The sequence below is a fragment of the Pteropus alecto genome, unplaced genomic scaffold, assembly GCF_000325575.1.
Source record: "Pteropus alecto unplaced genomic scaffold, ASM32557v1 scaffold21, whole genome shotgun sequence".
NCBI lineage: Eukaryota > Metazoa > Chordata > Mammalia > Chiroptera > Pteropodidae > Pteropus > Pteropus alecto.
Genome location: NW_006436282.1, coordinates 21,945,916 through 21,972,299, shown reverse-complemented (window position 1 = coordinate 21,972,299; position 26,384 = coordinate 21,945,916). Strand labels below are relative to the sequence as shown.

The window sequence follows — 26,384 nt, the reverse complement described above, 5'->3', positions numbered from 1 at the left end:
GGTTTTATGTTTATGGCAAAAAAATACATATAAACTACAAAATTATATTCAGAAAGAATCTGAGGAAATAAAAATTAAGACTATGTCACAATTTCTCCTCTTATTTACCTGCACTTTCTACATATCACTTTTCAAAAATTTTCCTTACTGACTGATATTGTATTTACCTTTTATTATAAGCAATTTTAATCTCTGTTATGTAAACAATAAGTGATACATACCCAGGCATGTTACCTCCAGGCCCAATGAAGGTCTTGAACATTAAGTTAAAAGATACTGGTGCAGACAGATCATTTCCAGTAATGGGGGACTTTACATTATAGTTCACGAAAAGATCCCCAAGTTCCTGCTGTCCATAGTTATCAAGCTAAAGAACATGCCAAGAAAATAATTAGTGTAAAAGACTGAGAAAATACAAGGCATAAGTATTATATATTAAACCTCATCCATCGTTAAAACTCACCCGAAATAAGGTCAGAATTAACTTAACCTTCAAGATAGCCACAGCAAAACCATAACCAGTTTACCTAAGTTTCCTTTACCAATAGAGAAATGAAGTAACTTTCTGAGACTGACCTAAAACTCACACATTCACCGTTTCGCAATGAAAGATAAGGTAAAATATCTTTTGCTCGATTATAATAGTTATTGGTTGGCAAGAATCTGAAATCATGTAAATAAATTTCAAGGTTGAATTTTACCACTCTGTGCATATTTAAGAGTTGGGTACACTTCCCTGTCTATTAATTAAATATACATATAACTTTCCATTCCCACAAGACATTAAGCTTCTTGAAGGCAGAAGCTATGTCTTATTCATCTCTGCATTTTCTAGTATATTGCACATTCTATACACTGATAATCAATTCCAAACCCAATGATATATGACCTCCAGTTTCAAATGACTATGACAAACCATCTAATAGTAAAGAACATTTAAAACTTAAGATAAATAACTCACTGCCATAAGAACTGAAGCTTCGGAGTCAGAAAAACCTTGGTAAATCACCCAATTCTACCACTAATGGCTTCTGTCACTCAGGATTAAGTGCTTATCTAACCTCTCCCAGCCTCAGTTTGCTTATGTGGAAAATGGAGGAACAGGACCTACCTCACTATAAAGGGTTACTATGAAGATTAAATAACATATGTAAAGTACTTGGCCCAGAGCTGGCAACATAGCACCTACTCAATAAAAGGTGACTATTACAATTTATATTTTCTTCCCTCATAAATCCAATTGACATTGTCACTCCACAGAAAGGTATTCTACTCACATCAACATGTCCCAAATTGGAATGAACAATTAAAAAAGCAAAAAAACAACAAAAAAAAGAAGCCTCTAGGCTCTATTTGTGTAGAAGTCCTGGGGGAGGTCACTAAACGCGTATCCCAGGAGGCTGGATCAATGAGGAAGCTGTTCCAAGATATGAACACCATAAACATCCCCGGGTCTCCAGGCTTGAGGAGGGAGTCAGAGTACATGGAACATCTCTGCTCCCCAGGCAATTCAAGAAAGATACAGTGTTTTTCTCTGTATTCTTGAAGCCATGATGAAAAAAGAAGCCAGGAAGGAAAGATTCCAAGGACATAGACAGGAATAGAAACCCCACAGAGATGAAGAATTTAGCAATATCTAGCAACATTATATCTGCAGGTACCTTTTGATCAAGCAATTTCACTTCCAGAAATCTAGCCCAAAGATACAGTAGCAAAAATATGAAAGGATATGCACAAAGCTACTCACTGCAGAATTATTTGTAAAGGTGAAGATGGGAAAGACTGTGCCTATCAACAGGAGACAGGTTCTGTAAACCGGTCCATCTACACATGGAGAATTACGTAGCTACAAAGTGGAATGAGGTGTGTCTCTATATCCTATTCTGGAGCATTCTCTGAGATAGTTTGTTATATGAAAAAAACAAGTTGGAGAAAAGGATGTATTGAATGCTACCATTTACCTAGAAATGGGAGCATACAATATTTACATGTCTTTGTTTATATTCAGTAAAAAAAAAAAAAAAAAAAAAAAAAAAAAAAAAAAAATTTCCCCCCAAAGTTCTTAACCCCTAATTTATCTTTTTATTAGACTATAATTGACACGTTATTTTCAAGTGTCATGTTAAAACTTATATACTTATAAATAATCCTACATAATTTTGAAAGGTAACTAGAACCTAGTCAAGTGAGAAAGCTTTTTATAGTCAAAAAAATTAAAAGAAAGTTTTCCCCCGCAAGTTAAAAATCAAGTTACCTATGGTGATAGGAAGAGAATAGGGTAGAGAGAAGAGCGACAGACACTAGATGTATTTTAATATAGTGTTTTGAAGGTTTAACTTTGGATATGAAAATTTTTGCTGTAACTAAACAATAAATTTAAATTTCAAAAAATAAGACTCTAAAAATTCAAACTAAACCAAAACAATGAACGAACTGCACATCCAGCTGGCGACAACTATTCAGAGAGAATGGCTCCAAGTGACTTTTAAGTTATTAGACTAACATACTGATGTATTCCCAAGGAAATAAAAAATAAAAAGTAAAATTTTAAACTAGTTTCCATATTCATTGTTGACGGTAGTGTGCTGTGATTCTGAGACTATTCATGTGCACAATGTGGGACAAAGCAGATTGATAATGATGCTGGTGTTGCTGAGAACTAGGATTTCTGGTGTGAGTAAAGAAGATACAGATTTAAAATTAATAAATTAAAGCAAAGTCCCACACCTAATGTTGAGTAGAAGTATCGATATGACCTCATCATGATTTTATCTTAAAACAAAAAACCAATTCCTTCTCAGTCCACTTAAAAGGTCTAGAACCAATGACTAATAGCACTCCCACTAATAACTACCAGGGCTCCTTGAAGAAATCGCTGATTACAAGTCTGGGACAAGAGATGTACAAGATGAGTATGAAGTATCTTGTCATACTAGGAAGAAGTGATCAAAGATTACTGGGATTGTGTCAAAAGAATCTAGTAAACAACTACTGGTAGGCAATGATTAGACAATTTGACCATCAATATGGATAACAACTGCAACTGACTGAAAAAGAGCAAATGTTTTAATCCATTAAGTTTATAATTGTAGAAGGAAGGGAGAGAGGAAGAGGCAGGCAGGAACTCATTGTGCATTTCTGAAGGATGCTAGGGAACCAACTAATTGAAAACAGGTTAAAAAAAAAGACAAAGGCAAGGGGGTGGAAATGAAGCACTTAAACAGTGTCTCAGAAATCAGAGAGTTAATGAGGTTTCCAATATAGAAATATTCTAGCTAATAAAATAGGAATAACAAAATGACAAAATCATGATTTGAAACCCTAATCAATTCATGGATCCAAACAATGATCGCCTCACAGAAGAGATGACCAGGTATTATATACCACTCAACAAAAATACATTACACCACTTAGCATCTTGCCAAAAATACCTAATCGAGCCTCTAGATCCAATTGCCAAATTACAAGAAATATAGAAACACAGGAACATGTGGAACATCACTAAAATAATGCAATCGGCCAAATCCAGATAGTAGAAAACGCTAAACAAAGAAATGTCTCAACTTAAAAAAAAATTTTTAATGAAAATGTAAGAAAAAAAGAGATGAATAACTTATAGATTGAAAGAAATTTAAGAAACATATCAACTAATCACCAAGTATGGACTTTATCTGGATCCCAATTTAAACAAAATATTGGTAACATTTAAGATAATCAGGGAAATGTCAACACTGACTAAATATGTGACAATATTAAAAATTACTAATGTTTACCAAAATAACGGTGGTGAGGTTCTTTTTTTTTGGATTTTTCTTTTAGATAAATACAATAAAATATTTACAGATGTAATAAAATGATGTTTGAGATATGTTTTAAAGAAACTTGAGGGATAAAGGCAGGAAAGTGAGTAGGGAACAGATTCAACAAAATTTGATAACACTGAAGCACACTGATGGGTGCTTATGTATTTTTTATACTATTTCCTATTTTTATATATTTTGAATTTCTCATAATAAAAAGTTAAAGAATGACCCTACACACTGGTATATGCAGAGATGGGTCAGCAGAATCAAAGAGGAGAAGCAGAATTCATTCTGAGCTACTGAATCCACATAACAAGAATAAAGTTCTTCCTACTCCAGAGGGTGAATCAGTGCCTTTTAAAGAAACAGGAATGTTTCATGAAGCTGAAAAGGAGTCACAGGCTCTAACAGGTGCAGAAAATGCTGTGCACTCAAGAAACAAATGGGCCTTCAGCCATGAATCCAGGACCATGTATGAGTACTAGGCCATTTCCATGGGTCCCTAACTTTTCACTGAAAATTATATTGACAGCTGTATATGTATCTGATACAGCAAATCTAAAAAACAGACTGCTCACCTAGAACATGTATCTGAGATGAAACACAAAGTCAGTGCTCAAACTACAAAATATGACTTAACACGTCAACTAATTACTTCCTGCTTCTGACAACTTACGTGGAAATCAATAAAACTGTTATGACCAAAAACACAAACACACAAAACCATAGTAACCTAACATTGTGAAGAGAAAACAGAGTAATTTAGAGGTAATTAGAAGCACTTTTCATTTCTTCTTTCTAATAAAGGTTATGCCTTTGGAAAAGGAAGGAAATGAGAAATGAATGTGTAGGCTACAACAGTGTCAAAATACAAAAAGTGATTTTCTGAATCATGAGTAACAATACTAAACCAATGAGCTTCAAGAAAGGGGTAAAATATACGTCACAAGGTCCCCAAATAAACTGCCAGATTAAGAAGATTCAAATGAGGAAGGAGAAAATTTCTCAGCTAATATTGGAAAGCTAGATATCACAGAGAAAAATTAAAATGTTAAAAAATAATTAGGGCAACAGTGGAAAAGTATCCAGCAAGTTCTCAGGAGAAAAAAAGGAAAGAGTTAGGGAGTCCTGCACTTAGCCCTAGACATTAATATATCGATGTAAAGGAAATACGCATAAATACAGCACTGGTTGTTTGTTTGTTTGTTTTTTACCCAAGGAAGTAAAGTTTAAGAATTGAGCCATGATGGACCTCATGATAAATATGGTGTTGGAGAAATGGACTTTGCATTAACAGATACACGAGGTGAGAAATCAGCAACATACACACGGGGACATGTGCATCCTCCTGGGGTGAAGATGTGTAGTTTTCATCAAATTCTTCAAGTGGTCTGTGACCCACAAAAAGAGTAAGAACTACTTCTGATATAGAAGGTATCCCTGCACATGGAAAAAGTCATGATAGATTGTCTCTATGGTCTCTTTTGTCTCTCCCTCAAATTTGTCAACTTAAATAGAAATTACAAAACTTCAGTCTACAGGAAAAACAGGGGCCTAAGGATAATAGGGTGCAGTCAGGGACAGAGCAACCAGAAGCAGATCAACTGGCTGATGAGACAGTACTCATAAAGACACCCGCCCCCAACCCTCTGCATCGACACCAGACACTATTCATCATTAGCCCCTCCTCTGGTTTTTGCTATTAAACCCAGAAAACTGGTTTCCAAGGAGAGAGTACAAATTTTATACCTATTTACACTGACTTGCTAGTTTTGACAAAAATACAAGGTTAGCCACCAAAGGCAGAGAGAGAAGAAAATAAAAATGCAAAAAGAGATGCTAAGAGAAACAGGTAAACCTGGCTTCTTCACAATTGTGGCCAGGGTGGGCACAATGTGGAATTTGACAGTCACTAAATGCTGAAAGACAGACAGCACCTACCCGCGTTACTGTGATAGCATCTCTCAAGTACTCACCTGAGCCAAGACACTTTCCATCTCTGATTTCTTCTCAGCAGAACACTTCTTATCAGACATTAATTTCTGTAAATGAGCTACAAGAACAGTGTTGGTACATGTCAATTTCAGTCAATGGGGAAAAAATGCGTTTTTGAGTTTCAAAACAATTCATTTTTACCTAAAAAAAAAAATGAATCCAAGGATAATAAATTCTCAATTTATATGAATCCTTTGGTTGATTTTACGAAGAAAGTCATGATATATTGTCTTATCCTTTTGCTGACTTAGAAATCCTGATTATCTGTACATATCTTTTTTCTTTAATAAGAAAAGACTGAATCTGTATACTTAAGATCTGTGCACTTTAGCCTTTGTATGTTATACCATCCCCAAAAAAATTTAATTAAAAAATTTTGAGAAAGATTTAATCTAAACCCTTTGTTCTGATCAATCCTCCATGAAAGGGTATTTATCTGAGATGAAGAATCATACCTTTTAATAGATGGTCAGCACGAAAACACTCTCCATTTTTTACATCTTTCACCATGAAGTCAGCGAATTTGTCTACGTGGCCAGAGGTCCTGAGTTAACAAATGCCAAGCCAATCTGTCATTTTCATACAAATTAACACATAGATTTTACCTTATGACAATCCCCCTTCTATGTTTATCCATAGTTCACATCTGTGAATCTGAAGGATGGAAGCACCCATATCTACGATGATGTGCCCATGGTAGATACTAACGTATGCCAGAGAAAATTCCTCCTCAAATCTATTCCCATCCTCTCCCTAAATTCTTCCTTCCCATAGGAAAAAAGACATGAACTAGATTATACGTTTTCACAAGTTGTCAGAAAGTCTGTGTGCTACTCTGCAGAATCCATTAATCCATGCCTACCCTATTAGTATTAGTGATCTAAGCGAAGGTCAAAACCACGGCAAATGTGACTAGCCAAGAATCATACCTCAGTACAAACACTGAATCTTGAGAGTTCTGTCACTGAAACTACATAGACACTGCTATGATTGCTACACAGTTCCTACTAGTGGGGCAAGGAGCTAAAGAATAGGTTTTCCTGATCTTTTAGCTCTATCATCAGAAATTCATCTTGTCCTAATTGGCTGAAATTATTAAGAGATCGCCCAGAGGGTGCAAACAGTAAAAATTAGCTTTCCCAGGCAACATTAAATGAAGTGATGAGATTAACAATGGTAAGAATTCTTCTTTCAGTTTCATATTCAAGAAATCCTGCTCTGCTTTCAACAATGTTGGTAGGAATAATCTAAATGTATGCACTGAAACTTCAACTCAAATAGTAGTATCTAATTTAAAATGTATACACATCTTTGCCCAGAACTTCAAAGAATTTTTACTAAGGAAATGGGCATACACAAAAATTCCTCTATCAGGATGTTCCGTGCAGTCAAAACTCAGAAACAATTTAACTGTCTACAATATGGCACCAGCTAAATAAATTATGGGACATCCATACAACAGAATACTATGCTGTTATTAAAAATGCTTTCAAAAACTAATGACGTAAGTAGATGTCCACCTATGTCACATGAAAAAACGCAGTGTGCTGCTAACACTGAAACATACAGAGGGACTTACACAGAAGAAAGACAGAAGGAAAAATACAATTTTAGCATGGCTTTCTGTGAATAGTAGGTGAATGTGTTCTGTATTTCCTTTATTTTCTAGATTTTTACAACCAACAGGGGTAGTTTTTGTAATCAGAAGAATTTCAGCCCTCGAAGTACAAATCTTACTTTAAAACTGGCTCGGGAGTGAGCATGGTGCAATCAATCTCCAGGATCTGCTCCTCCTGGATAAAGTGCTGCCTCCAGGTCTGGATAATGTTGTTCTTCAGAGAACAGCCAACTGGCCCAAAGTCATACAGACCACTGACACCTATAAAATATGAATGAGGAAAACGTGTACTTTACCCGGTGTCAGTATGAACAAACCAAAGCAAGGAGATGTGAGGACCTGATCCCTGTAAGACTTCATTCACACACTCCCTAAAAGTATATTGAAATCAACAATTCAAATCGCTCAGTACTGAAGAGCCTTACCTCCACTAGCTGACGAAAGTAAAATTAAAAAGCTTTTACTGTTTCTGTTTACTATTTCCATATTAAGATTTTTGAGGAGGATTAGGGGAAAAAAGCAAAAAAGTCCTTCCATATATACAAGAAACAGAATAAAAACACAGATTCTAATTTTCTGCCATAGAAATTAGAAAATAATATATTGCATCGACTGATAACAATGATCTAAAATTTTAGCACCCAATTCTCTAATTTCTTCTTGGGTATTTGAACCACTATCTAAACTTCAAGAAGTTAAACATTTAGAGATCTGCTTAGCCAAACTGGAATCAAGCTTCGGTGGCAAAGTACTAAAAGTCTAATACCGTTTAAATGATCTCTGTTGACTATGAAAAATATCATTCTACATTTCATCAGTGAATTATACTCACCTATAGCATTCAGAAAGATGCAGAACTTTACATACCTCTGGAGAATGTTTTCTCATGGCAGTTGCCAGAAGGAAGAATCTAGGGACTCTGGCTTACCACTGCCCTTGTGTGGATGTGCCCGGTACAGCCGGCCTGCGCTACAATGGCCCTCTAACGCTCCAGTCTCCACTGCATTTTAAGAAGTCTATCTAATATGAACAGCTGATCCCTGAACGACACCAGGGGTTAAGGGTGTCAACTCCCAAGCAGTCGAAAATCTGTGTATAACTTTTAACTACCCAAAACATAGCTACTAATAGCCTACTATTGACTAGAAGTCTTACCAAAAATATAAGTGGTCGATTAAAACATATTTTGTAATGTTGTATGTATCATACGATGTATTCTTACAATAAAATAAGCTACAAAAAAGAAAATGTTAAGAAAATCATAAGGATAAAATACATTTATAGTATTTATTGACAAAATTCCACATGGACCTGTGCAGTTCACAACTGATCTTCAAGGGTCAGCTGTATATGGACACATCAAATGCTTAAGACGTGGGCCCCCAACAATTCCCTCCACCCTAATGAGAAAAAGCGGTCTTCAAGAATAAGCAGGGTAGAGGGAAATAAAAGTAGATTTCACACCAAACAGCTGATTCTAAACAAACGAAAGCAAAACATCGATCCTTTTCTGCTTTATGAGACCTCACGCAATTAGGTATCAATGGGGCAAGCCACATTTTTGACGTAAGAACAATATCAAAGCCACTAGCGACACAATTGTTCTATCATTAATTCGCTACCTCCATAAATAGCAAAAGCCTGATCGTAGAAAAACCTTCTCTTCAGGGTATCTTCCATTTTTGCTCTGTCTACGATGTCATCTTTGGGTTGTAATGCCAGCTCCTGTAAGGGAGTTTTAAATAGAAAAAAAATGTGATTGGAGGGAAGAGTGGGAATTTATCTATGTGAATTTAGTTAATTCCTCAATAAAATTCAACATAAAATTTACCAGACAAGATTTGGTACCCTAAAAAAAATAAAAACCTTAGGATATTTTTCCCCTTTTGTTACAGAAAAGATACCTTTACTTAATTATTTAGGAATGCATATGATCATTTCTAAGATTACAAGACTAAGCTTACTTAGATGCAGCTGCTGGTATGAAATATCTGAATTTTTAGCGGATCACTGTAGCAAAATAGTGACTTAAAACTCCAAACTATTTCAGTTTGGTGACAGGAAATTTATTGTTTGAAATATTTGGGAACAGGCATTAGGTGGGCAGACCTTTTCCTTAAAAGAAAAAATAATTGTAAACACAAAACCATTATTTCCAGTCACAGGAAAATTTACAAGAGCAAGTATAATGCCTTCTAGGGAAATCCTTTGAGCATACTGAGTCTAAGATCTGGGAGAAGGGGCAGGTAGGGGTCAGGAAGGTGTCACAAAAAAGATGACATTTTGAGTTGCATGTTGACAGGATGAGGAGTCTGCCAGGCAGAGGAAACGAGGCAAATTTTTCTAGGTAAATAGGGATAAAGCAAATGGCATTTGTTTAGAACTTTCCTAAGTCCTTCCCACCCAAAGATATTAAATAAAGATGAACAATACCATACCTACTTACGTTCCTCTTTTGGGATCCCAACACTCACCTTTGCTTCCAGAACCCTCTTCCGGGCTTTGAGCTCGGCGACTGCTTTGTCTACGTCTACTTGGGGTGCTTTAACTTCTTTCAGTTTTCTCACAAGATCTCCCTAGCCAAGAAGGAGGATTTATATTCAGAACTGGTTTCAGAAGTCGTTAAGAACGTGTTTTTAAGTATGCCTTTTAAAAGGTAGCTGTTTATGAACGAGACAATTCAAATGTTTATTATGTGAGAGGTCATTATGAATAACTTAAGGTCTCTGCCCTCAGTGTTTATAATCCAGCAGAATATACAAACAAGTATACAAATAACTACGCTCTAAGGGTTTAAGGGATTGTTACTAGTGTGGTTTTTTTTTTTCCTTTGGGGGAAGGGGACAGTTAGAGAAGGAGCAAAAACAGTGATAAAAATTAGGAAAGAGCAAGATTAGTACTGAGAACACAGAAGAACCAATAAATAGCCCATCCTCTCCTTTCTACTTAGAAAAAATGACTATCTTGATTTTCCACCTATTTCTCTGGCCATTTCTTCTACTGGCTCATCTTCCTTTGGCTTTTTCTTAGTTGTTGGGATTCTTTCCTTGCTAATTGCTCTAGATTACTTTGTTCACTTCCAACAACCTATCACCTGTACACTGATTCCCACTCTTAAAATACTTTGGCAGAATAGGTCATCTGGGAAAGAAAACAAACAAAATGGTCCAGGAAACTCTAAGTAGAGAAATTAAAGTGGTCAAACTGACAGAGCCCTTGGGTGCCCAAGAGAAGTAATTGCCTTATGAAGGTGTAAGCCTTCCACATAGGCCTTTTAGGATTTTTACAGATTAACGTCACCAAAATAATAAACACTCAGCTCAAAATTTAAAAACCCACGAGTAAACGAGCCACCGTGAGTGAAACTCAACACAAATGACAACAGAATTAGATGCCCCAAAAGTCTCAGAAGGACCAAATATACTTTTTAAATGCTTAAGATGTTGTTTAAAAATAAAAATAAGAATCGAAGACATGAACAAAGAACAAAAGACTATCAAAAATAATCAGGGAACCCAAAAAAGAACCACACAGATCATCTGGAAATGAAGTATTGAAATTAAAAACTCACTGGAGAGGTTAAACGGCAGGTCAGATATAGTTAAAGAGAGAATTAGTGACCTAGAAGACAGACCTAAAGAAATTATCCATGGATAATCCATGAAATGAAGCAGAGGGACAATGAGCTAAAAATATAAATTAGGTAATAAGACATAGAGAAGAGAATGAGAGTCTGACATTCATACAATCAGAATTCCAGAAGAAAAGAAAAAAGAAAGTTTATGAGATTATATTTGAAAAGATAATTGCTATAAATTTTTCTATAATTGCTCAAAGACATGAATTCTCAGAATTAGGAAGCACAATAAAATCCAAACAATGTACTTTTAAGTCCATACCTCAACAAAATATAGTGCTTAAGAGGGGTCAGAGTTAAAGACCTGGGTTTTAATACCTCATCATCTGATTGAGAAACCCTGAGCAAGCTAAAACCTCTGTAAAATCAGAATGACAGTACTTACCTCATTGGATTATAAAGAGAAAATGAAAGAAATTAAGTAGAATATTTTCAATAATACCTAATACAAAGTAGACCAAAAAAAAAAAAGATAGCTGTTATGCTATCAAACACCTCAACTTGGCTCTGGCCTGTTTTTTAGATGTGTCAAACCCAACTTGTTTATTTTTAAATTATTTTTATTAAACTTACTGGGGTGACACTGGTTAATAAAATTATGTAGGTTTCAAGCAAACAATTCTGTAATACCTCATCTGGATACTGCGTTGTGTGCTCACTACCCAAAGTCGAATCTCCTTCCATCATCATGTATTTGACCCCCGTTACCTTTTCTACCTCTCCCCACACCCCTGTCCCTCTGGTAACCACTAAACTGTTGTCTGTGTCTATCAGTTCTTGTCTGCTGTCTTGTTCGTTTGTTGCTTTCAGTTTTATCTCTCACATATGAGTGAAATTGTATGATTCTCAACTTTTTCTGACTTATTTTGCTTAAGCATGATAATTTTAAGATCCATCCATGCTGTCACAAATGGCAGTATTTTATCTTTCCTTATGGCTAAGTAATATTCCGCTGTATATATGTACCACATCTTTATCCAATTATCTATCAAAGGACACTTTGGTTGTTCCATGTCTTGGCCACTATAAATAATGCTGCAATGGACATAGCGGTGCACTTATCTTTATGGATAAATGTTTTAAAATTCTAGGGGTAGATACCTAGAAAAGGGATTACTGGGTCATATGGTAATTCTATTCTTACTTTTTTGAGGCACCCCAAAACTGTCTTCCACAGTGGCTGTACCGGTGAAAAAACTGTTTATAACTATCTGAATCTAGAACCTAACTCTGCTTAAATAAAATCAGAAGTATTTCCCCAGTTTTAATGTACACTGAATTTTCCAGGAATGCACCCAGGAATGTAATTTAAAGGAAGCCTATACCTTGTTTCAGTTTTACAAAGAGTTGTTATTATTCCAAACAAAACCATGTGACCAAAGGCAATGCTACTGTGGTATCTGAGCAACCAATACAGTACACCTTTATCGCTGTGCATGTGTAGCAACTACACTCACAGTAAGCCTGTGTAGAGGTGTACACACAGCTTCCAGGGGCACCATACACCAAAATTTACATATTAAAATACATATTATTTTATTATAAATTACTTCTTATTTCTTGTATTTAAAGCATTATGTGTACATATATTTTTCTTTAATTAGATTTAGTAGATATTTTGTATGAATTTCTTTACAGGATAGTGATGGCGAATTCCAAAATATCTGATGTAAACGGGAAGCTGGGTCTGAAAGTTCAGATCCACTGAATTAGTTATTCCTCTTATTCTCTTATCATATACAAATAAGTCTGGTCTGTTATTATACCAGCTGTTTTTATCCTATTACCCTGATCTCTCTAGCTAAAGTAACACCCTCAATCAACTTCTAACTTTATTTTAGCTTCTTCATTACACTTACAATAGCTGAAATCACCCTATCAATGCATTGGCTTATGTATGTACATGCGTTTAATCTGTCCCTGTCTTAGGATGGGAATTCTGGCATGTCAATTCTGGCACTCAAATATTTGTTAACTGATCTCACAACATAAACCTAGCACAGTGCCAAGCACTTAATATTCAGTAACATGTACTGGTTTACTCTTTACTCATTCAGTGTTTGTTTTACTTCCTCTACCTGTCAGAATGCCTGTCTCATAAATGTTCACTGACAATGCTTTTTGATGGGAATAAGAACTCCGTGAGAGCCTTTGCTCTGAAAAGAGGTTGGTGAGTGGTAATTCTTTTTAAAAATCTGAAAGAAGCAGGCGATTAGTTCTTCTGAATATCTACCTCTGTGCATCAAGCACTGGCATTCCCACATCTTTCATCTACATTTTGTTTTGGAGATTTGCAAAGGGCACTGGCAAACCTGCCACAAAGTAAAGTAAAGGTAGGAAGAATTTAAAATTAATTTCTCTGAATCACTTTCAAAATCATGATTTATAATGATCCAAACCTGAGAACAAGAGAATTGGAGATCTAAAGATGGATTAAAGTATTTAAGGATTCTTAATTTCTAATTATTTTTCTTCACTCTTCGTCATCGCCCAACTATATTTTGGGGGGTGTGTGTGTTGAATGAAACTGATGTGAAACATCGTCGATGTCTCTAAATTACTCTTAAGAAACATCCACTAAAAGCTTAGTTCCTGGATAAATTCCTACCATAAAGACATATATTTGAACTAAGAGCCTGTGATTAGAAAGCAAAGTAGTTATTAGATGAGAAATCATTCCCTGGGATCTTCGTGATTCCTTCAGATACATCATGATGCATATTCAGCTGGCCAGGAAAAAACAGGAAGAAAACACTTCCTCACCTTTGCAAGGTGTTTGACTTTACACACATGGAGCTACAGTTCTTGTTTAGATTAATGAGCTCATCTCGGATTTCCAAGTGTTTTATAGCTACTGACAAAAACTTCATAAACGTTTCATCTGTCCTTTGTGGTTTAAGCAAGAGCTTGAATGCGCACTCTCAGTTCAGAAAATCAAAGCAGAGAAAAATCGAGGGCTCTTCACCCCAAGTCTTCTTATTGCTACTAAGATCTGAGTTTTATTTGTGTCCTCCCAATTACATAAAAGAAAATATGAAATACTGAAACACAATTAATGTTATTCACACATCTTTAGTGATTTAGACAGTAAGTCATCATCATTTAAAGACCACCCAAGAAATCATTTAAAAGGCGTTTATATCATCCTATCCTACCAAATTCAGAAGATATCAAACCAGCAAGCACAGGAAAATATGTGAGCTCCATGCCAGCAATGGTTTGGTAAAGCCAACATTCCAATAAGCCACAATCGTTTCAGAATAATACCTAACATTTTACCAAGAGCTTACTATGTATTGTGGGCAGCATTCTCAGCACTTAGATGAACTTGCTCATTTTAATATTTATAAAGATGAAATTTGGCTACACAAAGGTTAAAAAACTGCTGATAGTCACTACATAGTAAACAGCGGGGTCAGATCCAAACCCTGGAAATGTAACTTCGGAGCCAACATTTTTAATTACGAGGTGCATCAATACTAAAATAGAAAGGGGTACAAAGAAAGCCCATTTAGCAATTCTTCAAAAACTTCTCTTATCTTGACAATTAAGTTTCACTACAGGTTTTTTAAAAAATACTCTTGGTTACTTTTCTCGTCACTAGTTACTCTGTGAGAGCAATGAAACTACTACAGCCACCTAAATCATGTCAGAGTGGTCTCTTAAATGCAGACAATGATGCTGAAAATACCTCACCAAATCTCTACGCCAGTTCCCTAAACATCCAGCTCAAGTAAAAGCCATCTCGACAGGTACTGTTTGCACAAAGAGATCCTAAGACATATATTTCTTCCGCTAATGAATCTCGCTTGATGTTTAGACAAAGTCAAGGGGGTGGGCAGCAATTCTGACAGTTAAATACTAAAGATAGGTAAAATGATGAACAAAGAAAAGTACCCTTAGGGGTACTAGGCAAGGGCAGCAGTAAGGCCAAGGGCAGGTGCAGCGAATAGAAAAATGAATGGGAAAATAGAAAGTGGAGACAAGGAGAGTATAGGAGATAATCCTCCCTTGTAAAGGAAAACGGGCTGGAACTTCTGGGGGCCTGTGCTCCAGGTAAGAGCCCAAGTCAGTCTTCAGATAAATCAGATACTGCCATCGCCCTGAAGCAGCAGATCTACGATTTGGGGTTTCAGGACCCCTTTATACTGTTAAAAATTACTGAAGGCCCCAAAGTGCTTTTGTTATTGTGAGTTATTTCTATCAAAAAGCAAAATTAAAAATTAAAAAGCAAATTTTAAATATTCATTAATTCATTAAAAATAACATTAACGGATTTTCTAAAACTCTAAAATTTCCCAAAAGCTTGATTTTTATTATTGGCCACCAATATTATCAGTTGTTTTCTTGAAATGACCGACTCACGTCACTCGTTTTCCAGAAAATGAATGCCCAATACCCACGACTGAATAACAATACTTTGTCAGACATTTTACAAAGAATGTTCAACAAAAAGAGGCAGACAGTTCAGCTTGTAACTTAAACAATCATGCAAATGTTTTTCTGAGACAGCCATCATATTTCAACATGCTTTACGCATATTTCCCATTTTGCCACACAGAAAATTAAAATGATGTATGGAAAAAGGTCTGGATTTAAAAAATTAGTAATTTTTATTGCTTCATCAAGGACACTCTGAAGCAAAACTGACTTTTTAAAAAAAATTAGTGTGTGATGGAGAATATTAGGTTTGATGACCATCACTTGATTAGTGCTAAGGGCAGGCAGTTTTATCCACTGCTTTTTGCACCATCCATGCAAATGTCAACGCAGTGAAAAACAAAAATAACATCTTAATTTTATTAGGGAATGGCTCTGACCTTGGGGACCACCGAAGGTTTGCAGACCACAATTTGAGACAATTGCCTTAGAGCAATAGTCCCAGCCAAGACACTCCAGGACAGAGTTTTCATTAACAGATGGTGAAGAAAGAAAAAAGACAATATATTAGATCTTTTTTCAAAGCTAAACATACTAAATATCAAAGACCATTCTTTATTCTGAGTTATGGTCTGCCTTTCTATTAAAATATCCTTTCTTTTATGAAATAAAAGGGTAATTCAGATGGCTGTTTGATGACTGTATTGGTTTTTTAAATGTCCTTATTTGGCAAAATAAGGTTGGCCACCTTATGCTAATTCTCAATTTTTTAAAAACTCAGTTGTCCTAAGATGCCCTTCATCAAACAACTAATGCAGTTTTCTTGATGTTCTGAAGCCCTCCTACAAGTTCCATAACTAATTCTCCAGGAAATAACTAAAAATATGCCATGGGGAAATATATTTTGGTGAATCAATAAACTAAACCTTTAAAAAGCTATAGCATCCATGTAGCTTAGCAGATTAGCAAATTTATATGATACACATTTTACCCAAAACAAATCCCACTAAGACCAGTTATTAAGCAACTTAAAAGAGATTAGCAAATTTATATGATACACATTTTACCCAAAACAAATCCCACTAAGACCAGTTATTAAGCAACTTAAAAAAGATTAGCAAATTTATATGATACACATTTTACCCAAAACAAATCCCACTAAGACCAGTTATTAAGCAACTTAAAATTCCCACTTCCAAGATGTCTTCGATTGCACAAACTTCACAATGGAAATATGTAAGATGGATAAATGTGCCACTGTGTCTCATTTCCTCATAAACAACAAAAAAGGGGGGGGGGGCAGCTAATTAGATCTTTAAATTCCCTTCCAACTGATACTGGAATCAGTGTGATCCAAAGTTTCAGGTAGTTAACTCATATTTGTGGCCCTAAAAAATGAGAAAAAGAACTGAACTAATCTACATAAACTAACTTACATATTCAGAAAATATCTTAAAGTACAGGAAAAAAATTTAACGACCAAGGCAACATAAACAATATACAAGATAGTAATGGCATCAGAAGGTTGTTCCCAGATCAAAGTTTACTTAAGTAGTTAACTACTTCCACAGTCTTACTACAGATGGATAATTTGCACTGCAGTTCCAGGCTAACGTGGCAGAGGGAGGGGTTTGAATACGGGTTTTTTTGTTGTTGTTGTTGTTTAATTAGATGTATTCTCCCTTCTAAAGTGAAGGATATGGGGGAGGGGGAATGAGAGTTACAGAAAAGAGAGGAACCACACCTAATTTTATTTGGGGAGAGTGGATGTAGGGAGATGGAGGATAAGCATACATAGCGCCAATACCGATAATAAAGAAAAAATTAAGCCCATAATGAAATTGCAAAATAAAACACTACTGAATCAGTGAGGCTCAAACCAGCAAAAAGCAGACACTGCAGTGGCAGCATTTGCTGAATTTGTGCCCCAATGAATTATTTCCGATAGAGGGTTCCACCCTCCGTGGCTAAGAAAAGTTATTGCATCAGGCGCCCGTGCAGGAGAAACCCGTTTCGTGTTTACTACTAGGTCATCGATCCCTTGGGTCTTATTCCGAGCTTTTGGCGCTACCTGACTGGATGTGAGAATCCATCTGAAATAACCTTATCTTTGTCCTCTCTAAATTCTGATCTCCATGCGGTGCCCTAGGAAAAGGAGGCCTGTACAAACCACCAAGTTCTCCAGCCCACGAAATCTCCTTCCCTTCCGCGAAATCAAATTTCAAAATGTTCCCATACGAAGAATGGCTGATTTCTCGGAATATTTACAGTTTCCCAGGTTTATGATCTGAAAGCTCACTCATTCCGAGTGGCCTTCTCGGAACTCAGAAAAGATGACAGAAGCGAAAGACGGGGAAAAAAAAAAAAAGTTCAACACCTCCCCATATCCACGTTTCGACTACTTGTATTTTCTCGACCGGTCATTCGGCTAACTAAGCACTGAATGAAGATGTCAAGGAGGAAACACTCCTCAAAGCATCCTGAAGATGAAAAGAGTCTGGCTGCGAGAAGAGAGAATTAGGAACCTCGCCACCCAAGGTGCACGGAGAGCACAGCAGACTGGGAAACTGAAGTTAAGGTGACCGAGCGAGGACAGGAGGAGAAGCAAAGGGTCACGGATCCCAGCCCTATCCGAGGGCGAGGAAGCGCGGGCGGTCACAAGGATGGGGAAGGAGAACAGATCGCGAGCGGAGGGACGCAGGCTGTCCAGGGGGCTCCGCGGGAGTCACCCAAGATAAGGGGAGGACGCAAGTCCACGGGAGGGAACGTGGCAGACGCACCCGAGGACCCGGGTCCAAAGTTGAGGAGGCGAGGAAGATGCCAGGAAGCCAAGGGCTTCCAGAGGATGGAGAGGGGTAACCGGAGAGGCGGACTGGTGATCGGGGAGAGGAGAGGAAAACCAGGAGGGCCCGGGGGGAGGGGAGAGCTGGAGCCGGAGGGGAAGGCGCAGAATGCCGGTACCTGCTCTCGCACGGCTAGCCGGAGAGGTGCCAGCACCTCCTCAGTCCCGGCGCCGTCCATGCTGCTCCGGGAGGCGGCGGAGAATGAGGTGGGGGCGGGGGCGCGCGTGCTGAGGGGCCGGCGGGGCTCGAGCAGAGGCCGGGCAGGGAGCCGGGGGGACAGCCACAGCAGCAGGGCGGCGCGAGCGGCTCTAAGCAGCGCCGGGCTCGGAGAGGGCATGAGCCGGCGGCCCTGGGCGGTGCAGAGGGGGCGGCGGCGGAAGCGGCGCGCGCTGCCGGGCCCGGAGCATGATGAAATCGCCGCGTAAACGCCGCGGCGCGCGCGCAGCCGCACATTCCACACGCCGCGATGCGGCGCCGGATCGCCGCCAGCAGATTCGACACGAAACCCGGAAGGACGCGGGATCCTTCAGCGGCCGGAGAAGCCTAGCTCCACCTGGGGAGCCCAGGAGGGCTGCGGGGTCTCAGGTAGCCCCCTGCGAACAGCGTCGCACAATGATGCGTCAGGCCACGCTAACAGAGTGGACGTTCAGGGACGCAACTCCATCCGAGAGGTGCAGACTGAAACTCACGCGGACCTTCAATGCATAGGCTTGTACCCGGCCACTGACACTCGGGCTGACACACGGAGAAACACACTAGTGTTTCTGTTCTTTAGCCCCCTGGGCCTTAAAGGGTCATAACACATCAGATCTGAGAAGGACTTAGATGCAATTTTGCTCAAGTTCAATTGTTCCTCTCAGAGGAGGAAACAAGTCAAGAGAGATTAATGATTTGCCCAACTTTTCACATCTAATTCACACTTTGCCATCGTCCAAACAAAAGCTGGGGAAAGGGAGAAGAGGAATGACGGGCTACTTTGCAGGGCCAGCAGGATTTGAACCAGCCGACCTGAGGAAAGGCAGAGGCAAAAAGATGAGGAATAGCCGGGAATCACTATCATGCAGGGGAATGGAGAGGAGCATCTAGGGCCTCGGGGTTCCCCGTGCGTGATCTCGCCTCAGAGGTCCTGCCTTGGGGGTGGCTCCCTCCCTCCTGCCCCATGGGTGGGTTAACTGGAAAAGCTGGATTCCCTTTGCATAGAGGGAACAGAAAAATAAGGAATGTGTTGGTTACAGAAATAGCATTGTGCACACCCAAGAGAAAGCCTAAAATGAAAATGATGGAAAATGCCCAGTGATGCACGGGGCCACACTGAGGGAGCGTTGGCTGGTGCAGCCACGACTGGAGAACTATTTGACAGTATCTACTGAAGCCAACCATACACACCTTCCCCGTGACCAACAATCCCACCCCACGAAGGTACACGAGAGGCTCACCACAGTGATGTCACCTTTCCCAGTAGTCGGAAAGTAGTATTACTTTTCTGCCCGTTCTAATTTGTAGAACCACACATTGGGAGAAGTACTCACAATTTAACATCAGCAGGGAGGGTGAGTAAAGGATCTTCTGCAATATTAAATAATTCGTATTTTTGACACTTTTGAGATTTGATAATCACAATTTTTATTTGGCTTTATTTTAATAGGTAATTTTTAATTTATCGTATTTTTAAAGACAAAAACAATTTTTACATCTGCTCTCATTCACATTTTTATTTAAACATTCAAATTCTGTATCCTTTGAATACAATTATATATTTTTTAATTCTTTAGATCGATAATGTCTCATCCATGTTCATGTGAAGACAGTCCTATGAGTATACCCAGACCCATACTTGCCCCTGTCCAGTTCATCCTCCCCACAGCTGCCTCAGTGATTATTTCTAAAAGGCAAAGCTGTGGCACGTTGCTCCTCTGCTCAGGACGATTCAATAGGACAGTGTGGCTCCTAGCAGAAATTTCCCAAGTGGTTTTCCTTAGAAAACTGCATCTGCAGACAATAATAATAGCTTATAATCATTGAGGGCTTACTATGTACCAGTTAGTATGGTAAGTTGTGGAATGTATTCACCAATCTAATGAGAAAGGCTCCATAATAATTCCCATTTTACAGATTCAGGATTCAAGGCACTAAGACATTAAACAGCTTGTCCACAGTCACACAACTACTAAGTGAGTGTAGGGCAGAATGTGAGCTGGGGGCAGGAAACAGTTGTACCATGCAGCTAATGAAGCTGCTGAAGCTGCGAGTAAGCTTCAGCACCCCTCGTCTGGCTGGGTTATTTCAAGGCCCCACAGGAGGCCTTAGAGTTGTGTACACGTGGTCATGGTTTTTTTTCTTTCCATATTAAAATTCTTTTCTTTATTTGAGGGAACAAAATTTGTGCATAAATTGAAATGTACTCATCTTAAGTGTAAAGTTCAGTGGGTTTTGACAAAAAAGAAATACTCACTTATAACCCACACCCTAATCAAGATAAAGAGCATTTTCCTCACCTCACAGAGTGCCCTCCTGTCTCTTCCTACAGAGATCCACAGGGAGACTGTCATGTGAAGATGGAATGACACAACTGTGAGCCCAGGAACAGCAAGGGTTGATGGCCACCACAGAGTTCCAGAGCGAGCCTGGCCCTGCCAATGCCTTGATTGTGGACTTCTAGCCTCCAGAACTGTGAGATAATACATTTCTGTTGTTTTAAGCCACCAGTTCGTGTACTTTTACGATGGGCCTAGGAAACTAACACAGAGACTGTGGTTATTTTTTTCATTCTCTCAATCTTTATTCTTTCTGATTATAAAATAAAAACCTTGCTCTTTGAAAAATTGAAATATTACAGCAATATATGATTTGGAAATTGAGAGTCAGAGAGGAAAGAATAAAGAGAAAAGGGGGACTTATAGTTTTAATATGTAGAATATATCTGTGGTGTTTGCATTGTTTTACAGAATGAATAATCTCTGCATTTTGAAAATATTTTGAAATGGGGTAATATGGAAAGTCCTTCAAAATCTAATTCCTCAACGATAAACACTATTGTTAGCGGGTCCACAATTTGTACTATTTCTAAGCAAACACAAAGTCCATTTCACGCACATACGCAAGCCTTTCTCCCTCATACACTCACCCTGCAGGGGAGGGGAGAGGTGAGGCTGGACCTCTGGTGCTCTATTTTCCTCTGTTGTTCTCTTTCTCTTTTCCAGAAGTTTCCAACAGTTTAACCCACTCTTTAACTCCTTTGAGTTCTAGGCAATGGAATATAATTGAACCTGCTGTACACCACTTCTCAGCCTGGCTGTATGAACCCCCATGTGCCACCCTTTATGCTGTTCTCTTCTGCTGGCTGGAAATCAATGTCCATGTGTTAAAAATGGCAGAACCTGGTTCCTGAGTGACTATGTGGAACAGAGCCCATTGCCCTACTCCTTTCTGACAAGCTCTTTGAACTGGGAACATGAGCAAATAGTATATTTCTGTTGCATCTGTGCTATTACACATTCTGCTCTGTTAGAGCAGCGAGCTTGCTCTAACTACTCTACAACCACTGGGCCATGCATGAGAAAGTTGGTAAGGATATCTGGGACACAGGAGAAGGAGAGAAAGGGTGAAAAAGAGCAGTCGATTGACAGAAGTTCTGTTTATACATCCTTTTTTAGGCATATGGAGCTAGGCGAAGCTGGGCTCCCGCCCACAGGCTGATGGGGTATTATCCAGAGTGAGCGGACTGACTGGTGGCCCTGGTACGCTTCTCTGGGTCAGCATCTCTCTAGCTTTCTGATGCCTCTGCTTGAAGTAAGGTACCCGCCCCTTCTCCTCCTTCCATTTGTCCTCAAGCTAAGGTGTGTGCAGAATTCCTAGCCCACACCTACAGGATCCTAAGGGATGCTTCCCAGACTTGGTATGGGAGGGAAGGTGTCGCATACCTCATCCTGGTTCCTCCTCTAACTCTCTGGACTCAGTCTCCCCCTCTGAACATGAGGGGGACTGGACCTGCTGACTTCTGGCCTCTTCCAGCTCTTACTATGGGTTTGTGAACTTGTGACAGGGAAACAAAGCTCTAAGAAATGGAAGGAGAGCAGGTTTCTATCTGTCCAGCAGAGGGGAGCAGCTCCCCACAATCCAGCACTTAGGCTGCCAGAGGGGTGTACAAAGGCTTGTGCAGGCCTAGCCTTCAGAGGCCTGCAGAGCAGAGTTCTGAGCACGTGACCCTGCCCCCAGAGAGTGTGCACAGGGAAACCCTCCAAGCCCCTTCTCAGCCCTTACCTAAGGCATCCGGCCCCCTATGCCTCTCCTGCAGAGAGAGAAAGGGTCAATCACTAAATATTAGTGGGACTCTGGCTTTGGTAATTTGGTGAGAAGGAGGGAGCTTATGTAAGCTAGTATAAAGACATACAAAACAAACAAAAGGCTCACCAAAGTTAGGATGGCAAGTTTCCAGCTGATTGGGACCTCAGATTTCCAGTTATGGTTTAAATTGTGTCCCCCCAAAAGATAAAGTCATCTGAAAGTGTGACCTCATTTGGAAATGAAGTCAGTGCAGATGTAACTGGGTTCAAATGGAAGCAGGGTGGACCCTTAACCCAGTATGACTGGTGTCTTTATAAGAAGAGGGAAATCTGGACATGGACACAGAGGGAAGACAGCCGGTGAATACAGAGGCAGAGATTAGAGTCGTGCTGTCAGAAGCTGAGTGACACCCAGGACTGCCAGAGCTGCAAAGAGCCTCTCCTAAAAGCTTCGGCGGGAGCCCGGCTCTGCCAACACTGAGTTTTGGACTTCATCCTCCAGAACCGTGAGACAATACACTTCTGTTGTTTAAGCTGCCCAGTTTGGGGTACTTCACTATGGCAGCCCTAGGAAACTAACACGCTTGTCCTCCCACCCCCGGCCCCGCCGTCCACAGCAGGGGTGGCCCATTGACTCAGTCCCATCACTGCAGCAGGTTTGTTCAGATTGCACAGCGTTTGTTGTTGCTGCTGTGGGCTTTAATTAGCAGGGCCACGCCTACCAATGCCTCGCCTGGCTCTTTGTGCATTTAAGCCTTGGTCCCTGCTCCATGCTTCCCCGGCGGGGCTCGGTCAAGATGGCTGATGAAGTGCCAAACACTAGCCTCACTTCTCAGGCAGGGAGGATGGGGAAGAGGGAACTGTCGCCTTCCTCAGGAGTCCTCCCAGAAGCCCCACGCAACAGCTCCTGCTGACATCTTGTTGACCAGAACTGGGTCATACAGTGTGGTGGTAAATTTTAGGTGTCACCTTGACAGGATTCAGGTCTTTGTTACAGCACATCTGATTGTTCCTGGGAATGAATTTTTAGATGAGATTAACATTTAAATCAGTAGACTCTGAATAAAGTAAACCTCTAGAGTATGGGTGCGCCTCATCCAGACAGTCAAAAGCCTCTGGGAAGAGACTGAGGTCCTCTGAGAATTTAGCCTTCAGGCCATAGTCTGGAAACCCCTGTCTTAGGGTAGCAGCTGACAAGGAGATAGAAAGGCCAGTGTAGGACGGGAAGAAAAACTGTTGTGACAGCTAAGGGAATACTCATCACAAAAGAGGAGCCCTTTACATCTTCCAGGGATAGAAAAAAGGAAATTTCTTTGATCTTACTCACCTATTTACCTGACTAGGAGACAAGGGCAGAAAGGTCAGTGTAGCTGGAAAGGTTGTCTTGGCCACCTCAGGGTTGGCCCTGCGTCCCTCCTGCTGGATTCTGCAGATCCTGCTGGCTAGGTGCCAAAAGGCCGTCAGCTCACTGTGATTTGCTCCTCCTAGAAACGGCAGGCAGATAAATCTCTCTCAGCACCATGGCAACCAGATTCTTCTCTATAGCAGGGAATCAGGGAGAACACCCCTACAGGCACTGATCCATTAGAGTATATACTGAGCTCCTTTCAAGGCCAGGCCCTGTGCCGAGTGCTTGGAACACAAAGATGTATAAACCCAAGTCCGTGCTTTAAAGGGGGCCACGGGCTGAAGGAGGGGACAGGCATGCAAGGCCAACAGCATGATACATGATCCAAGGACGGACACACCAAGTGCTGCAGCAGCAGCAGCTCCTCCTCTCTGGGATCTAGGACCTGACCTGCTGGACCTCTCCGAAGAGCAGAGCTTGAGCTGAATTTTGGAGATTCAGTCAGACCTGGTCAAAAAGGATGACCTGGGGAAGCTTGAGAGCCATAGCACATTTGGGGAATGACAAGTATAGCCTGAGCCCAGGGCTCTCGAGGTTGCCGGAGATGGACAGGGAGAGGCCCACAGGTGCTAAAACCAGAGCACTCTGCAGTCACTGCTCTCGCTGGGGTGCACCACAGCTGAGTGCTCAACCCAGGGTCTGTTTTCCAGCCCATTTGTTTACCCCCTTCTCTTAAAAGATCCTGTCTTGACATCAGGATGATCATGACAGCATGGTACCACCAACTCCTGTTTCTTCTGTAGTTCTGCCTGCCCTTTCTCATGCCTTATTTACTTCCTCACTTCTTTAAATTCTAACCATCTTCTCAGGCTATGCTCTCTTTAGGTATTTTAGAGGCGGACCACGTGACTCTCCATTTCTCTTTGTGTATTGGTTTCAATTTCTCCTACCACAGGTGAGCCCTCCTATACATGTCTGGGAATGAAGCTGCAAGAACCCCAGCATAGTAACGCCCATGGGGATTCCCACATCCATCTATAGGTCAGTATCTCTCATATCCATCTATCAGGATTCTGATTGACATTGGTTGGGTCACGTGCCTGCCCTGGGACCCATTGCAATTACTAAAGTGATGGGGCAATATGGTATATGATGAGGGCAATGAGGTTCCATGATTGGCCCCATCAAAGTCACTTTGAATTAGAGAAAGCCAGTTCCCAAAGGCATGTGTGTCAGTCATGGTCTCAATCGGGAGATAAAAATTACACAATGTTAACAGGGAAAATTTAATATTAATAATTATTAACTGATAACAGAGGGTTAACCACTAAGGGGTAAAGAGAACTGTAAAGAATACAGGATGAAGAATAAACAAAACATGGTATATACATACAATGGACTATTTATCCCACCAAAGAAAGAAAGGAAATTCTGACACATGCAACAACATGGATGAACCTTGAAAACATTTGCTAAATGAAATAAGCTAAATACAATGGGACGAATATTATACAATTCTACTTTTATGAAATATCTGGATAAGGCAAATTCATGGAGACAAAGTTTCAGTTTGGGATGATGGAACAGTTCTGAAAATGGATGATGGTGATGGTTATCCAACATCGTGAATGTACTTAATGGCATTGATTGTACACTTAAAAATAGTTGAAATGGTAAATTTTATTTATGTATATTTTACTACAATAGGAAAAATAGAGAATTACGGGGGCAGTGGGTTTAGGAGGTAGGTACTAGCTCTAGGACTGAAGCCGAGTCACCAAGGAAGTCACCATGCGGGAAAAGGCCTTCTCCAAGGCTGAGAGTCACACCCCAATGGAGGCAATTCAGAGGGGCAGAGGTCATTCCAGTCTGAGATTTGCTATTAAATTTAATTTGGGTCGCCACTGCATTGGTTTGGTTAAGGCTGGGACCATGTCACTGGCTCACTGCAGCTTAATTGCCGTGCTTGGCACGACCCAGGACCCGCTGGGCATCAGGAGGAGCATCTGAATTTGTACCAATCAGACAGAAACAAGGCTGTACCATCCGGGTGTCTGGACACTATGCGGGGTGCTGGGAGGCATCTTCGGGGGCTGCTGTCACCAGAAGCAGGCACAGAAGAATACTTCAGAAGTAGCCATGTTCTCGTGAATCTTCCTATTTTCACTGCATGTAAACAAGGATGACAAACCCCACAGAAGGCAGATTGCAGCAATAGTGCTTCCTGACCCCGGCAGACTGTGCGACTGTGGCCAGTCTAGTGGACACGGCACCGTGATTGCACCCCTGCCCCGCCACTCGACTCCTCCAAGGTCCGAGGTGCTGGGTTCTCGCTCTTCCTCCGCCACCACAAAAGTGGCGCATCCCATCCAGTGTCTGTACCTTTACCTTTCCTTCAGTCATCCCCACGACATGCCCAGACCTTCTGTCCAGAAGGGTCATGTACAGGAGCGACAAGGGCATTTTTACAAAATTAG

At 40.1% G+C, this 26,384-nt stretch overlaps 1 protein-coding gene and 1 long non-coding RNA gene across 2 annotated transcripts in view; both read right to left on the bottom strand.

Moving 5' to 3' along the window:
* GARS (glycyl-tRNA synthetase) overlaps positions 1-18,787 on the bottom strand; it is a 40,511-nt gene extending 21,724 nt beyond the window's left edge. The window contains exons 1-7 of the mRNA XM_006912040.3: positions 18,395-18,787; positions 9,891-9,992; positions 9,039-9,141; positions 7,536-7,677; positions 6,254-6,342; positions 5,780-5,856; positions 222-367 (exon numbers count right to left, since the gene is read on the bottom strand). Of these exons, the coding sequence (XP_006912102.1) occupies positions 222-367; positions 5,780-5,856; positions 6,254-6,342; positions 7,536-7,677; positions 9,039-9,141; positions 9,891-9,992; positions 18,395-18,613 (878 nt within the window). The 5' untranslated portion in view covers positions 18,614-18,787. The remainder of the gene's footprint in view (positions 1-221; positions 368-5,779; positions 5,857-6,253; positions 6,343-7,535; positions 7,678-9,038; positions 9,142-9,890; positions 9,993-18,394) is intronic.
* Positions 18,788-21,120: 2,333 nt separating this feature from the next.
* Positions 21,121-26,384, bottom strand: part of LOC102887915 — a 31,805-nt gene continuing 26,541 nt past the window's right edge. The window contains exons 4-5 of the long non-coding RNA XR_001516898.2: positions 23,887-24,043; positions 21,121-23,571 (exon numbers count right to left, since the gene is read on the bottom strand). This is a non-coding gene — a long non-coding RNA (uncharacterized LOC102887915). The remainder of the gene's footprint in view (positions 23,572-23,886; positions 24,044-26,384) is intronic.